The sequence below is a fragment of the Amyelois transitella genome, chromosome 11 (genome assembly GCF_032362555.1).
Source record: "Amyelois transitella isolate CPQ chromosome 11, ilAmyTran1.1, whole genome shotgun sequence".
Lineage (NCBI taxonomy): Eukaryota > Metazoa > Arthropoda > Insecta > Lepidoptera > Pyralidae > Amyelois > Amyelois transitella.
In genome coordinates, this window is record NC_083514.1 from 9,165,809 (window position 1) to 9,180,247 (window position 14,439).

At 35.2% G+C, this 14,439-nt stretch overlaps 2 protein-coding genes across 2 annotated transcripts in view; one reads left to right on the top strand and one right to left on the bottom strand.

Moving 5' to 3' along the window:
- LOC106136704 (SUMO-activating enzyme subunit 2) overlaps nucleotides 1–14,439 on the top strand; it is a 283,092-nt gene that overhangs the window by 255,709 nt on the left and 12,944 nt on the right. The window lies entirely within an intron of this gene.
- LOC106136697 (calmodulin) lies at nucleotides 11,150–13,456 on the bottom strand. Its single transcript, XM_013337325.2, has 3 exons — nucleotides 13,435–13,456; nucleotides 12,729–12,886; nucleotides 11,150–11,728 (listed from the first exon to the last, which is right to left on the bottom strand). Exons 1-3 carry the CDS (start codon nucleotides 13,454–13,456, stop codon nucleotides 11,150–11,152), a joined length of 759 nt encoding a protein of 252 aa, XP_013192779.2.

Genomic DNA, 14,439 nt, shown 5'->3' on the forward strand with positions numbered 1-14,439 from the left:
AGAACAGAGAGTAGGTACTTTTCATCCCAAAAACTAAAGTACCACGGGATTTGCGAAAAAAATTGTATTCTTTTGTAAGTGGCGCTAAAAAAGCTGCTAGTATATAATTAGGCATTTGAATCAATCGAATATAAAGATTTTTAATTTCTGTACATGCGTGCCTTAATTTGTGTTATTACAATTTTGTTCCTTATAGTTCTTTCCAAAGGAGCGAGATTCATATGTGCATTCCCAAAAGGGGTAGACAGTGGCTATATCTTTCCACTCGCCGGTCAAAGAGAGTGTAAATGGGGAGTTGGAACGGAAAATACAGAAAGGTTAGACCAAGGTTTATTGATCAAATTAGGTATGTCCTAGCGAAAGGAAAAAACAGACGTTCTTGTATAAAGAGACTTATGAATATGGATGAAGCGAAAGAAGTATGCAGGGATCCTGGCATATGGAGATTAAAATACAAACAAACAAAAGAATAATCAACATTTATCTACAGTCATGATCAACTCAATCTAATTATTTAACCACACACGAAAGTTTGAATAATTTCACCGGGAATTCAGCACGTAAACTTTGCCTGCCTCGCGCGGCGGTGTCGCGCAGAATTCAGTTTGCGTAGTCATAACCAACTTACCAGTAGGTTATCCTGGTTATGAATTAGCGCTAACCGAGTTTCGTTGCGTCTGCCAACTGTGCATATACCTAGTCAAAAGTTTACCTATAATTCATTTCGTTACGATCCAGTGATTCTTAGGCTTTGTTAAAAAAATTTGCCGTGTGGTTCCCGGCACCAATACAAAAAAGAATAGGACCACTCCATCTCTCTCCCATGGATGTCGTAAAAGGCTACTAAGGGATAGGCTTACAAATTTGGGATTCTTTTTAAGGCGATGGGCTAGCAACCTGTCACTATTTGAATCTCAATTCTATCATTAAGCCAAATAGCTGAACGTGGCCATTCAGTCTTTTCAAGATTGTTGGCTCTGTCTACCCCGCAAGGGATATAGACGTGATCATATGTATGTATGTATGTATGTTAAAAAATATGTCTCGACCCATCGGAACTGTACTGGAAGTCAAGAGAGGAGAAGAAAAAGAATTTATGCCTTAAAAAAATAAGTGAATATCCCCAAAGAAATTAGTTAGATATTCAATTCATCAAGTCGTTTTGGTAACACGACACATAAACTCGTAGACCACTGATTTTATTTTGAAATTTCTTTAGTCATAGACATAAACCGACATTTTTTTAAATTCCTCTATAATTAAACTCCTTTCTGAATGTGTGGAGTTCATAATAACTTTTTTTAGAACGGTGGAGCACGCTACCGCCCGTTGCGAATTCCGCATGAAATGTAATGTACATTTTTAATTTTCAAATGTAAACTCTGTAATGGAGACTGAATAAAATATTCTTAATGCGAGCAAACGTAGGATGAAACGAACTAATTTGGTTGTTATATTTTAACGTGAAGGAGGACACAATGAAGCTGAATACAGGCTGGAGCCAATCATTGATATACGAGTAAGTAATACTAACCACTAGCAATAACTATGGGATATACATTATTTTCGCACAGTAAAAATGACTTATTTACTAAATATAACCCCAAAGCAAAAAACTGCAATGTACTCGTACTTTAATAATATATCATAACAACAATAAACCTTTATTGTTGGTTTGTTGTTGAAAGACAATAAATCAATGGTTGGCAGCACATGCTTTCATTGTTCAAAATTACGAAACAATAGAATCATCGCTGCTCAATTTTTTTAAAAATAAATAAATTTCATTAGAACTGCCGTTTGAATCCCGAAAGAGCGAACTTTTTTATTTTTTATTACTTTTTCGACAGTTTAGTAATTAGAGACCAGTGTGCCGATTGGTTTTGCTGAAATAGTCGCAACAAATTGCCTCTGATTTTAACAGCGTCCAATTTTACCCATTTCTATTTTAGGAAACGGCCAGATTACCAATACCAAATGTAATTGATTTCTGTTTCCATTTCTGTCAATAATATTATTTTTAATTAACACTGGGTACGCAAATCCTCCGTGCCTGATGTGGCGATGGAAATAGACCTAAATTTTTTTAAATTAAGTTACATTTATTTATATGCCAACATTAGCTTACGATACAAAACACGACCGAAGCAATTATACACCGTAAAATCAGACTCAGCTTTTTCTTAGAAATAACCTACACGCTGAAAGTAGATGTGTTTGTTTTTAATTACGCATTTTTTTTTTATTTGTTTTACACTTTCTTTGAAATTTAAAACGTGCGTTTTAAGCTATTTTCATTACGTCGCTCCTTTGTCAGGAATTTTTCATTTTACTTAAAAGATTTCGTTTGTTTAGTCCCACCTTTCCCGTTTAACCCACCTTTGTCTGGTCCAGGCCAAAAGCTTGAATAAACCCTAGAATTTACATACATTTACAAGTGTAATGTTTTCTTATTTTTAAAGGTGGCAATAAAAAAATTACTTGTACCTGTTCTATCTTAGTGCACCCCTAGACTACAAAAGGACTTTATAAGTAAGATTTAGTTAGCTTTAAAGTAAGTTCGAAACTTGTGTTATGAGCTACTAACTCGAAGATACTGTATTTTATAATAAATACTAAATACTAATAAACATAAACATCCAAGACCCAGGCAAAACAGAACAAAATATTGATTCTCATTATGCCCTAGGCGAGGATTTGAACCCGGGAGACCTCCGGTGTCACAGACAAGCGTACTACCGCTGGGCCACAGAGGACATCTTCCTACATCGCAAATTTGAAGGTCACGTCGAAGCGTCAGTCAGTCAGTCAAGTGTCTTCTTTTATACATATATTAAGATTCCAAAATAAGTAAGTAGATACTTAATAGAAATATTTGTTAACATACACGTCAAACTAAATAAAAGCTTTTAAAAATGGCTTCTTTACGATCGTTACTTAAAGTTTTTAAGTATCGATTTAAGGAAAAAACTTGTTATGGTTAAAAATTACTTGAGTAATCGTAAGAAAACCTAATCCTGTGACATTTAACCGATGCTAATGGTAATAATGAGTTTAGGAGATTACCGGCACCCGAGGACGAACGCTTAATAATTTGAGAGCAACCCGCCGACTTATATGCTTACTGGATAGAATTGTCCAACAAAGAACAATTTGGACTTAACGAGCACGATTCGTAGGGTATGATTCTCATAGATGTCGTAAAGGTGGCTGAGGGAATTGTAGGCACATTCATCTAATGCAGCTTGTACGATGATGTAATATGGGTTAGGTTACCCTGGAAAATTTTGGGGAGCTTTAATCGCAAAATATTAGTTATCAGGAACAATTATTTGACAGATGAAAAAGTTACGAAACTCCTCTTTTCAAGTTTTACCACCGGGACAAAATCAATAGAATAGAATAGATTTATTTTCAAAATTGGATACAAGGTGTCACTTATTGACGTCACATCACTTAAATCTAATTAAAACTACTACCGCTTCCAAGCGCATGTGTCGAAGAAGCGGGGGAACAAACTACGCTGCAGCATTTTCACCGGACGTCAATTTACAAATATAGATCTCTTAAATCTAAATCGTGAACGAATGCACATTGTCTACGTACATTAAAAATCATGAATGAATGTAAAACAAATTATTTCAATGATAATTAGACCTAAACTCGTATTCCATTGAGTCAATCAAATATCACAAGTAATCTAAATATGAAATATTAAGACTTCACCGTCAATGATATTAAAATTTTAGGCATTAATGTATCTAGCAACAATAAATAGTCTGTGTAGTATAATCTGATATCTTCCTGAGACCACAGTCTAAGCCGATTTCGTGTGTTTAGATGGTCTTTAGTGTAGAAACCGAAGTCCATGACAACATTTGCATACAACAGTAGAGAACTTAGTTTAATTCCTTTCTTTGCACTATTTTTGTCCTTTAGAAGAGATTGCTATAAGCTTTAAGACGGTTCTTTTTGTTATGATACAAGGATTCGCTTGGAAATTTACTCCTGTGGAAATTTCCAGAAAAACTAGGTATTTTTCTCTCCTATTTAGTTTATTCGTTACAAGCAAGTATTCAAATCTTTTCTTTTTTTATATTAGTATGGATTGTTTTCTTACTAAATTTTGGTTAACATTTGAAATTTCGTTACATCAATCGCAAACCCCTCTCCAGAGAAGATCCATCTCACACTTGAAATTGAATTGAAATTTGGCCTGCAGGTTCCTTAACTGGTTTAGGAATGCACTAGAAGGGGATTTCCCGATACGGAAATTACCCGGAATATTCTGCAGGGAATAACATTGGTAAGGAATAAAAAAGAAATATTAAAGAGAAAGTAAGGATTACAAAAACATAAGATTTATGATGATATCATACCTACATGGAATAGCCATAAATCAAACAGGAATTGACGAGACGACACATTCGCGTGATGAAGATTGATTCAACCTATTTTCAAACTCTCGAAGACAAATTAATGCTATTTTCCCAAACGCCGGCTGAAAAAACATTAGCGTGATACATTAATACATTTGTTTTATTTTTATTTAAATTTCATTAATTCATGTTTTTTAATGTAGACAATGTGCATTCGCCCACGATTAAGATTTAAGAGATCAATTAACAATTGACGTTCAGTGAAAATGCTGCAGTGAAGTTTGTTCCACCGCTTCTACTACACATGCGCTTTGGAAGCGGTAGTAGTTATAATTAGATTTTAAGTGATGTGACGTCAATAAGTGATACTTCGTATCCAATTTTGAAAATAAATCTATGCCATTCTATTCTATTCTATTTTATATGAGAGGCGTCTAATAACCGTCTTTAAATCGGTCTTTTGACTAACTTTATGGCTGATTTAGAAATTGTTAGGACGAAGCCCGTATTCAACTTCGTCCTAAATGGTTCAGTTACTTATTCAGACAAGGGAAATAGTACTTAGGGAGTTTTAGAAGTTGCTGAATGCTACTTTACTATACTTAATTTGTTACTGTATCTAAATCATTAAGGATGTCTATATTGAGTCAAGTGCAAAACGCGTTTCGCTAAAGTAAATGTTGATAAAATAAAAAGGGCTTTAAAATATTTACATCTGTCTGTGATTTATTTTTTAACCAAAATCACATTTAAGTAAGTTTTGCCAAACTGGACGGCAAATATTAGGTAATCTCGGGAGTCTTCTTCTTCCTCTAGGGTTTAGTCCCGGTTGCATCATCACCACTCTGGAGAGAAGCCCGGGGTTGCCTTTGACCATGGATCCTGGATTCGGTGAGTCAGGTTTTAACACAAAGCGACTCCCGCCTTACTCCCGCAACCTTTGGAGGGAACCTAATCTGTATTGGATCGATCATGGTTACACATACAGTTGCCTGAATGTGCAGGTTTCCTCACGATGTTTTCGTGAGGCATGCGGAGCATCGGTAAGTAGGTGGGATTGGAACCTTTGCCTTTTTGAGCCACACGCATTTTAACCGGGCACCATACAAATCCGACCAACGACGAAACATAGGTATTCTCGAGTGTACCTATATAAAAATCGCAGTTCAAATTAGAACAGCGAATTCAATAGCCAAATAGTTAGCATACATATTTGGATATCACTGGCAGCAAACAAAACTGAGAACTCTAATATCGCGTGTATGAATCAAAGCATTATTAAACCGCGTTCACATCGCATCGCTGACGCAGCAGCACATGCAATTGTGCAATCCGCCGTGGGATATTAAACTCTGTGATTGTTATAAAATTGCCTCAAAAGCGAGCCAGTGCATTAATATCGCTCTTGTTTTTTTTTTTTATTATTAGTATTTTATATTTTTATAACTTGCTTCGATAGTTTGCTCCCGTGTAAATTGTATATACGAGTATGTTATTCTAATGAATTTGCTCCTCTTTAGTTTTGAAACTAAATGAAGCTACTTTCTTTTGCTTCATTTATTGCGTGCTTCATCAGTTATTGCGTGATTCGATCACATACATACTCATCAATTTTTCCATCATCTGACCCGGTCATCAAACCTGCGAACTCAGATACAGAAGTAAAAATCACTACGCCTCGAATACTATACTGTTTGTAACATAAATTCCAGTTTATAGATACTTATTCGCCACCTGTTACCCTCGCGTCTATCAATAGGCGTATAACAAATACAAAACAATTCATATTATTTTGGTTTTATATTATTTCATGAAACAAACCAACTCAGCTATATAATTCAATTTTGGATTCACAAATGTACTTTACTGCGCATAAGAACATGAATAAGTACAAAAAAATATCAAACGCGGACTTATATTAAAAGCAATTTCTTCCAAGATTCCCTATTTGGACTTCCCTATTTTAAGATTCCCAATTTAGACTTTGAAATAAAATAAAATAATTAATAATACCTAAATCTTGCGTAAATCATAAAAATAAGAACTATATATTGTGCCATGTTCATTCGATGTTAGTTATATAAAGGTTTATATGAAGAAATGGCAGATCTTACAGAAATATGAATAAATGTCAATTTTAGAAATTATACGTCCCCGATTAAGGTTCTTGTCCTTATTGGTCTTTCAAAAAATTTTAAAGAAAATAATTCCTTCTTCTTCTAATTTAACAAATAAAAAGAAACACATTTTCATGATATAACTAGACCCTTTAAAAAATACTAATATGACATGATTTCCATAAAAGAGTCTCCAAAAAATATACGTACCTAAATATTATTAAAAAATCAATATAGAGGTTTCGGTTTCAATACGAGTATAAACTCACAAAGACTTAACAAAAGGTGAAAAAGGTATGGAGATAAATCTAAAAAACGAGAATGAATTGGTAGTTCGTTAGGAAAATGATAAAGGTTCCCTTTACCTTGCGAAGCCTTAAAAGTTTTCGGCACCGGCAGTCAGTCACGTAGGTGTTTTATAGCTTAATTTGAACACAAAAAAGTGAAGATACAGAACTGTTTCTCTGTAAAGTGCGTTTTATTGATCAAATTTTTTGAAGGTCCAACTTGCACGGTTTCCGATTAAAACGCGCGATGCGCTTAGAGGCACCACACAGATTCAAATCCTACATACATACATATAATCACGTCTATATCCCATGCGGGGTAGACAGAGCCAACAGTCTTGAAAAACCGAAAGGCCACGTTCAGCTGGTTTGGCTTAGTGTTAGAATTGAGATTCAAATAGTGACAGGTTGCTAGCCTGTCGCCCAAAAGAAGAATCCCAAGTTTATAAGCTTATCCCTTAGTCGCCTTTTACGACATCCACGGGGAAAGAGATCAAATCAAATCCTACCTCGACCATATATCAATAACGCTATTCTGAGTAAAATATGTGCATTAACTTGATTACTAACCGATGCTCTTACGGTATGGGAAAACATCATGAGGATGTCTGCTCATTCAGACAATTGCGCTGCCGTAGAGTATACTCTCTAGCAGCGCCCAATAAAGTATAATTTTTTCTCAAATTTACTGTACGTACGTACATACTAAATTATTTTTTGTGCATAATGTTCTTCTGTCGTACATTAAATTGCCATAGGTAGAACAAAAATTCCAAGAGGGGGCGTTGCGGCAGAGTACAACATGAAAAACATTATATTTTGGGAGAAAAATAAATAAATATAAAGGTTAGGAAAACTTAACTAATCGGCAAAGTTTATAAGAATTACTTTTTCGTCGTGTCTTTTTGTTACATTTATCTAGAAAATTTAAAACTCACGAAAACTTTTCACGATAGCTTCAAAATTAATAAACTTTTATCAGTTAACAAGCCGTGGTTTGTCTCATTTGTGCTTTATTCAATTTATGTCGGCATGAACCCTACTTCCCCTTTTCAGACCTGGATATGAGCCAAGTGTCGTGTACAGATATGTACTGGAATTTTAGGGAAAATCCGTTTGAAATATACACACATACATACATACATAAAATCACGCCTCTTTCCCGGAGGGGTAGGCAGAGACTACCTCTTTCCACTTGCCACGATCTCTGCATAGTTCCTTAGCTTCATCCACATTCATAACTCTCTTCATACAAGCTCGGCGGTTTCGGGTACTTTTGACCTGACCCTTTACCAGGACGTCCTTAATTTGAAATACAGTCAAAACCTGATATAACGACATTGAAGGGACCGTATAGTTGCCGACGTTATATCCGATTGTCGTTATATGCAATACAGTCATATACACAAGTACAGTAGTTACATATATGTATGTTTTATCATATAAAGTTATTTATCTAGTATAAGTGTAAGTTATAAATGTAAAAGAGTCAAATAAGACATAAAAATATTTATAACGAAATAATTAGAATACAAAATGTACTTAGCCGCTAGTTACGGGTTACAAAATTACACTACATCAGTCAGTCTCAAATATTTTTTGCATTTTACGTTTCATACTCCTCAAGGTATGAGTATCATCAATATCAAACTGTTCATTAAATGCAACAAATTTCGGAATAGAGCTTGTGATAGAGAGAGACCTTTGAAACCTGCATGGCGAAAGCAGTTAGCTATAGTGGTCTGTGTGACCTTTTCCCAAGCTTCCGATATCATTAGAATTGCATCCAGAACAGAGAGAGTTTTAATGCTGTTATCAATATCAATATTCTGTATCATTTGTAACACTTGAAGTTTTCTGTATTGTGTTTTTAAACAATTGGTCTAAAATATGCAAGGTCAAATGGCCGCAAAGTGGGAGTAAGTAATAATATACAAAATATTTCTTCAATGCTTATCAATAAGATTTAAAATCGTTTGTATTGTTTTGTTTTGAGCGGATCGGTTGGTCGTTATAGCCGATGAATATCGATAAAGTTTCGTCGTTGTAAGCGATATGTCGCTGTATCCGATGTTGTTATAAGCGGTTTGTTTACTGAATAGTTTACTAGGAATTCGGACGGGACCATACAATCTGGCTGTAATAACCGATAGGTCGTTGTAAACGATGTCGTTATAAACAGTTTTGACTGTATACTCAAAACATTTCCTTTCCCGATGAATACCTTGTCTTATTTTGGCTAGAAATATACCTGAGAATTCGCTCATAAAATACATACCTATGTACACATAATCACGTCTTTATTCCTTACGAGGTAGATAGCACCTAGTCTAACTAGTCTTTAAAAGATAGTGATCAGCTGTGTAGAGATTTAAAACATTTCAATTCATTTGTATCGGATACTTCATATTACTTAATAATTGTTATATCTTTTGGTTTCACAACACTGATTGACGTCAAATAAATTACTTAAAATATAAGTTTACTGCCGCTTCCAAAGCGTCAGTGCAGAAGAAGCGGTAACAAACCGCACTGCAGTATTTTCTTCGAATAGTGACAGGTTGTTGGTCCATCGCCAAATAAAAGAATCTGTCTGTCTTAAGTTTATTAGCCTTTGCTCGTGACAGTGTGAAAAATATAAAGAAATAGTAACAGCTGAACGTGGCCTGTCAGTCATTCAAGACTGCTGGCTCTGTCTACCCCTACCCCTACTAAGAAATATAGACGTGATTATATAAATGAATGAATGGAATAATATTATTTCACAAACAAACGTAGGCTATTTTAAATATATATATATATATATATATATATATTTTATCACGTCTATATCCCTTGCGGGGTAGACAGAGCCAACAGTTTTGAAAAGACTGAATGGCTACGTTCAGCTATTTGGCTTAATGATAGAATTGAGATTCTAGCTAGCCCATCGCCTGAAAAAGAATCCCAAGTTTGTAAGCCTATCCCTTTGTCGCCTTTTACGACATCCATGGAAAAGTGATGGAGTGGTCCTATTCTTTTTTGTATTAGTGCCGAAAACCACACGGCACTCGGCATTTAAACTTTTATTAGAGTTATTTAAATTTAAGAATGTGGATAAAGCAAAAAAGTACAAAAGATGGACTCCAGTGCAAAATGTAGTTTCTCCCTACCCCTCTGTAAGAGAAGTTTTATATATGTTATTTGAAAATATACATAGCTTTAGAATACAAAACTTTATTCAGGAATTACGGGGTAAGAGATGAGGTTTTTATGATACTATCGTAGCAGATAGTAGACGACGTAGCAGAATACTCGTTGCTACGCCAACGCTGTAGAATGTAGCGAAGATCTCGTAGCCACTGCTACGCATCTTCTACGCTTACGCTTACCTGGGTGACCGAGCGGAGCCGATATAAAAATATGTAGAAGAAGACTTTAATTTTGTGAGTAGGTATGAACGAATAAAATTTTATTCAAATAAATAAATAAAAAAGGTGGCCTATTGCATTCTACAATCTCGTCTAGGCAACATACTCTATAAAATGTCGGTTTATCCCACTTGTCCCATTGATTTGTCGCTTTGGAGAAATTTTAAGGATAATACGCGCCTTCTTAATCCAGCCCGGCCAATGGTCTGCTTTGACATTGCTATCTCTTTTATTTATGTTTGTTTGTTTGTTCCAACTTTGAACAAATCTCAAATTAAGATGCACGCAAGTGTCTTATCTATGTAACGTCACGTTTCGTGATTATCATTAATCCGAGTTCAGGCGAGAAATATTCACCATTTTGCGCATGCCATTTCTTTGTAAGGTAAAAATTATGCAAACTTACTATCTTCACTGTACTTAGCACTCTCGGATGAATATGTATGAAGGCGGCGTACAAAAACAGGAACTGTATTTACAAATTTCATTATTCCTCTTAACATTTATGAACTCTTATCAGTGGTACAATTTCTCCGAGGAAATTCTTGGATCCTACCTTCGTTCTGAGTACACGTGGCGTATCTAGGTATGACTTCCATGGATACATTGAGTATGAGTACGGAAAACAGCTTTTGTTCTTAACTAATTTTGACAAATTCGTGGACTTTTTGTATTTAATATATTTATGATAATTTTCATCTTCGACACATCATTCGACGTCAACCAATGTTGTGAAATCACAAAATATGCCAATTATCAAGTGATGTTTCAAATGACCTGTGACAACGAATAAAAATTTGGAATTTGAATCCTCTAAAAAAGAAAATCTCTTAGCTACTTACAAAAAAAATATCAGCAAAATTTAAACAAGAGTAGCAGAAATATTAGCCTTATCGACATAATAAACTCTAATTATAAGAAAACATTTATTCCAGAATAACTTGTAAAATTTTAATTCAATCAGGGGGTAACAAGCCGTCAGCAATCATCTTCTGCCTTCTAGCTTCTTCTCTAGCCTTCTTCTCAGCCTCCTTCCGTTCTTCCTCCGCCTTCTCTTCCGCCGCCTTCTTCATAGCCATCTCAGCCAACGTCTTTTGATCCAACTTGAAGAAGTTTATTGGCTCCTTGATATACCTATGATCCTTATTGTTCATATTCTCTATAAACTTGACATAATTAAAAGTTCCATCTTCAACATTGAAGGTTTTATCTTTAATAGCCAATCGGATCCAATCTACAAATTCGATTTCTTGCAGAGGTTCACCCCAATTTTCCAGTTCAGTTCTAAGTAGTTCAAAATCTGCTAAACCAACTTCTTCATCGTCGTGAGCCAATGCAGCGAATGCTTTTGTTACTGCCAACTCGAAATCGTCTCCCCAACCCATCTTAGCTTCGATCATGAACAGCCATTCGTGGTATTCAACAGTATCAACTAGATCGTCTTCTAGAAATTGAACGTAAAGCTGTTTTATCTCTGCCGTCTTTGGATTGAAACCAAGTTTTCTTAGCATTAGAGGGATAGCTTCTATGGGCACCTGGTGACAAAATTAACATTAAAAATATATCTCGCCAATTCAAGTAGGTAAAGTATAGGTAAGCAAAAGTATAGGTTATCTTATTAAAATAACTGTTACCCACGACTTCGTTCGCGCGGATATTATGAATGCATCGAACGAGACTGAACAACTTGACTAAGATGCCATTTCCCTAGTTCTTGTTATATAGATGTTCTCATATAGTTTTTCAGCAGGTTTTCAAAATTGTAACCTAGCTATATATTACCCAGTAGCAAATATAAATAAGCAAAATACAGTATAAACCTACATTAGATTAGAATATATTCCCCTATCTTTAATCCACTAAGTGCACTATAAAATGTAACAGTGTAATCCAGCAAGCATTTAACCTATTTAACCCGTGGATTGCACAGCAAATTTGCAGCAAAATGCGCCATAAAACGGGACAGCCTGAACACAGCCGTGAATCACAGACTGTGAACACGCGAACATATTTTTAGTGTATCGAGGTTAATGGATATATAAGATTTATTGGGATTTGTTAAGCTAGAATGGCCTTTAATTCTTTTGGAGATTATTGGCTCTGTCTTACCCAGAAGTGATAAAAACGTGATTATGTCAGAAGGCTTATATAGAACAAACATTGTCTTGGGGAAAGTTCAGTTCTAGAGTAGCCTTAACTGACGAGCTTAAAACGTGATAAATGTAGATGAAGCGAATAAAGTATATGCAAGGACCTATTTCATCCAACGTTCCCATTCACACACTCTCTTTGTGCGTGACTAACCCGAAACCGTGTTTTTTTTATCCACCCGCTCCACTTTCAAGTACAATAAGGTATTTCTAATAGATTTAATATTAGCGACCGTCCTCAGAAAACCTTCTTTCCAACATTTAAAATTGAAACAAAACCCGTCCACAACTTTCCAAGATAATAGGTACATACAGTCAGAGATAATAGAGGGACTTTATCACATGCATTGATATTACCTCATTTCTATGCACATGCAATAAATACCTTGTCAATATTTTCTTCGTCATGAGCCTTGAACAGCTCCTTGAACTTGGCAAGGTCTTCGGGGGAGAAGCAGGCGGGTGGGGGAGGGATCTTCTTGGGCTTCGGTGGAGGTCCCATTGCTCCCCCTTTCACGGGTGGAGGAGCTTTCGCTTCCTTGCCTTTTATTTGTTCAAATAAAATATAGTTATGTAGTTATCTCATTTGCTTTGCGTGGTAAACATATACAATGGTCTAAGGACACGTTTAGCTGATATGTTGCAATAGAATTCAGGTTCAAGATACCTACTTAATGACAAGTTGTTAGGTAGGTAGTTTAAGTCTCAAGTTTCTTAGCATTGCCTTTGATCAACTAAGAATTTTCATCTGCGCGGGAAGTTTAGTAGCGGGCTCTGAACACAAGCCTTTTTTGTTAGAAGATCATCATGAAAAATATTTTTATTAAAATATCAAATACTAGCTTTTACCCGCAGCTTCGGCCGCGCGAATTCAGCGCCACGTACAAAAGTGTACAGATTTTTCGCAAATCCCGCCTTAGTTTTTACCGGGAATATATCATATATCCTTCACCATAGAGTAAGAGTCTTTTATATACGCCAATTTCAAGAAGATTATTTTAGTAGAAACGTGCGAATTGGTAACAAAGAAAACAGATTTACAAACGATTAGTTGAAAATAAACACGTGATACACGAGTATCTTATACTTACCCTTTTTCCCTTTAGGAGGCATTATGTCCAAAAACTAATAGTTTCGTCTATTCCACACGATATTTATGTATTGCAGCTTTAAATCGACAGATTATAAAAATGGTGGTTTATAATGATGTTCGGACACATTTCTCAATGTAGAAAAAATTAGGAAGGACCACAGAAATCTGAATAAAAGGATATTTTTACATGGTTTGTTGGAAAATGACCAAAAATGACGTGAATATTTCTATGGTGATAGTCCTTTCAAGAAGGTATCATTATAATATTTTGACTGACATAAGATTACGCGCCTAGTTATTACTTTTAATTTTTCATCGTCTTTATAGTATTTATGTAACAGTATGTAATTTAGACATTAAAATTAAAAAACACACGAAACTACATAGAAAAGATCCATATCATAAGTATAGATTCTGAAAATTTAAACTCTATTAAATTTCTATTTACTCATAATAAATGGTCGCTTCAGGCTGTAAATCGCAGACAAATGCAAGAGATTTGTAAAGTAATTATAATAATGAACCAACTATCATTTACCATCTAATAAGTAGCAGTTATGAGAATGACACACAGTATTCATCTGAAGAATGAGATGAGAAAATCCATTGTGATTCGACTTCATTTGTTACATTGTCCCCAATTCCCGCCCACGAGCCGCGTCCTAACCCAACACGAGCCACGCTGTAATTTCCGTTATCTTGCTCAATTTGTTTTTGTAAACGCACCAGCCCTGAAATAAGATAATTACACACATTTGTTAGTACCACAGTGACAACCCACAACATTTTAGGATCGCTGCACACCTCTTTTAACCCTATGGTTTTCGCCAGAAGATAGAACAACTCTATTTGTAGACACCATAAGGAGAGAAGGACAAAATTATGAGCTTGATACAAGAGAGCCAACTATTTTGCTTGTTTGTTTGTCTGTGATATCTTTATTGCACAGAAATTTTAACAGTTACAAGAAATAAAACATAAGTAGTTATATAAAAAATAATTT

Coding starts and splice junctions, on each gene's coding strand:
- LOC106136697 (XM_013337325.2), bottom strand. CDS start 13,456: ATGCCTCCTAAAGGGAAAAAGG. Junction 12,887..13,434: donor GCCTCCTAAAGGGAAAAAGG/GTAAGTATAAGA, acceptor AACAAATAAAAG/GCAAGGAAGCGAAAGCTCCT. Junction 11,729..12,728: donor ACGAAGAAAATATTGACAAG/GTATTTATTGCA, acceptor TTTTGTCACCAG/GTGCCCATAGAAGCTATCCC.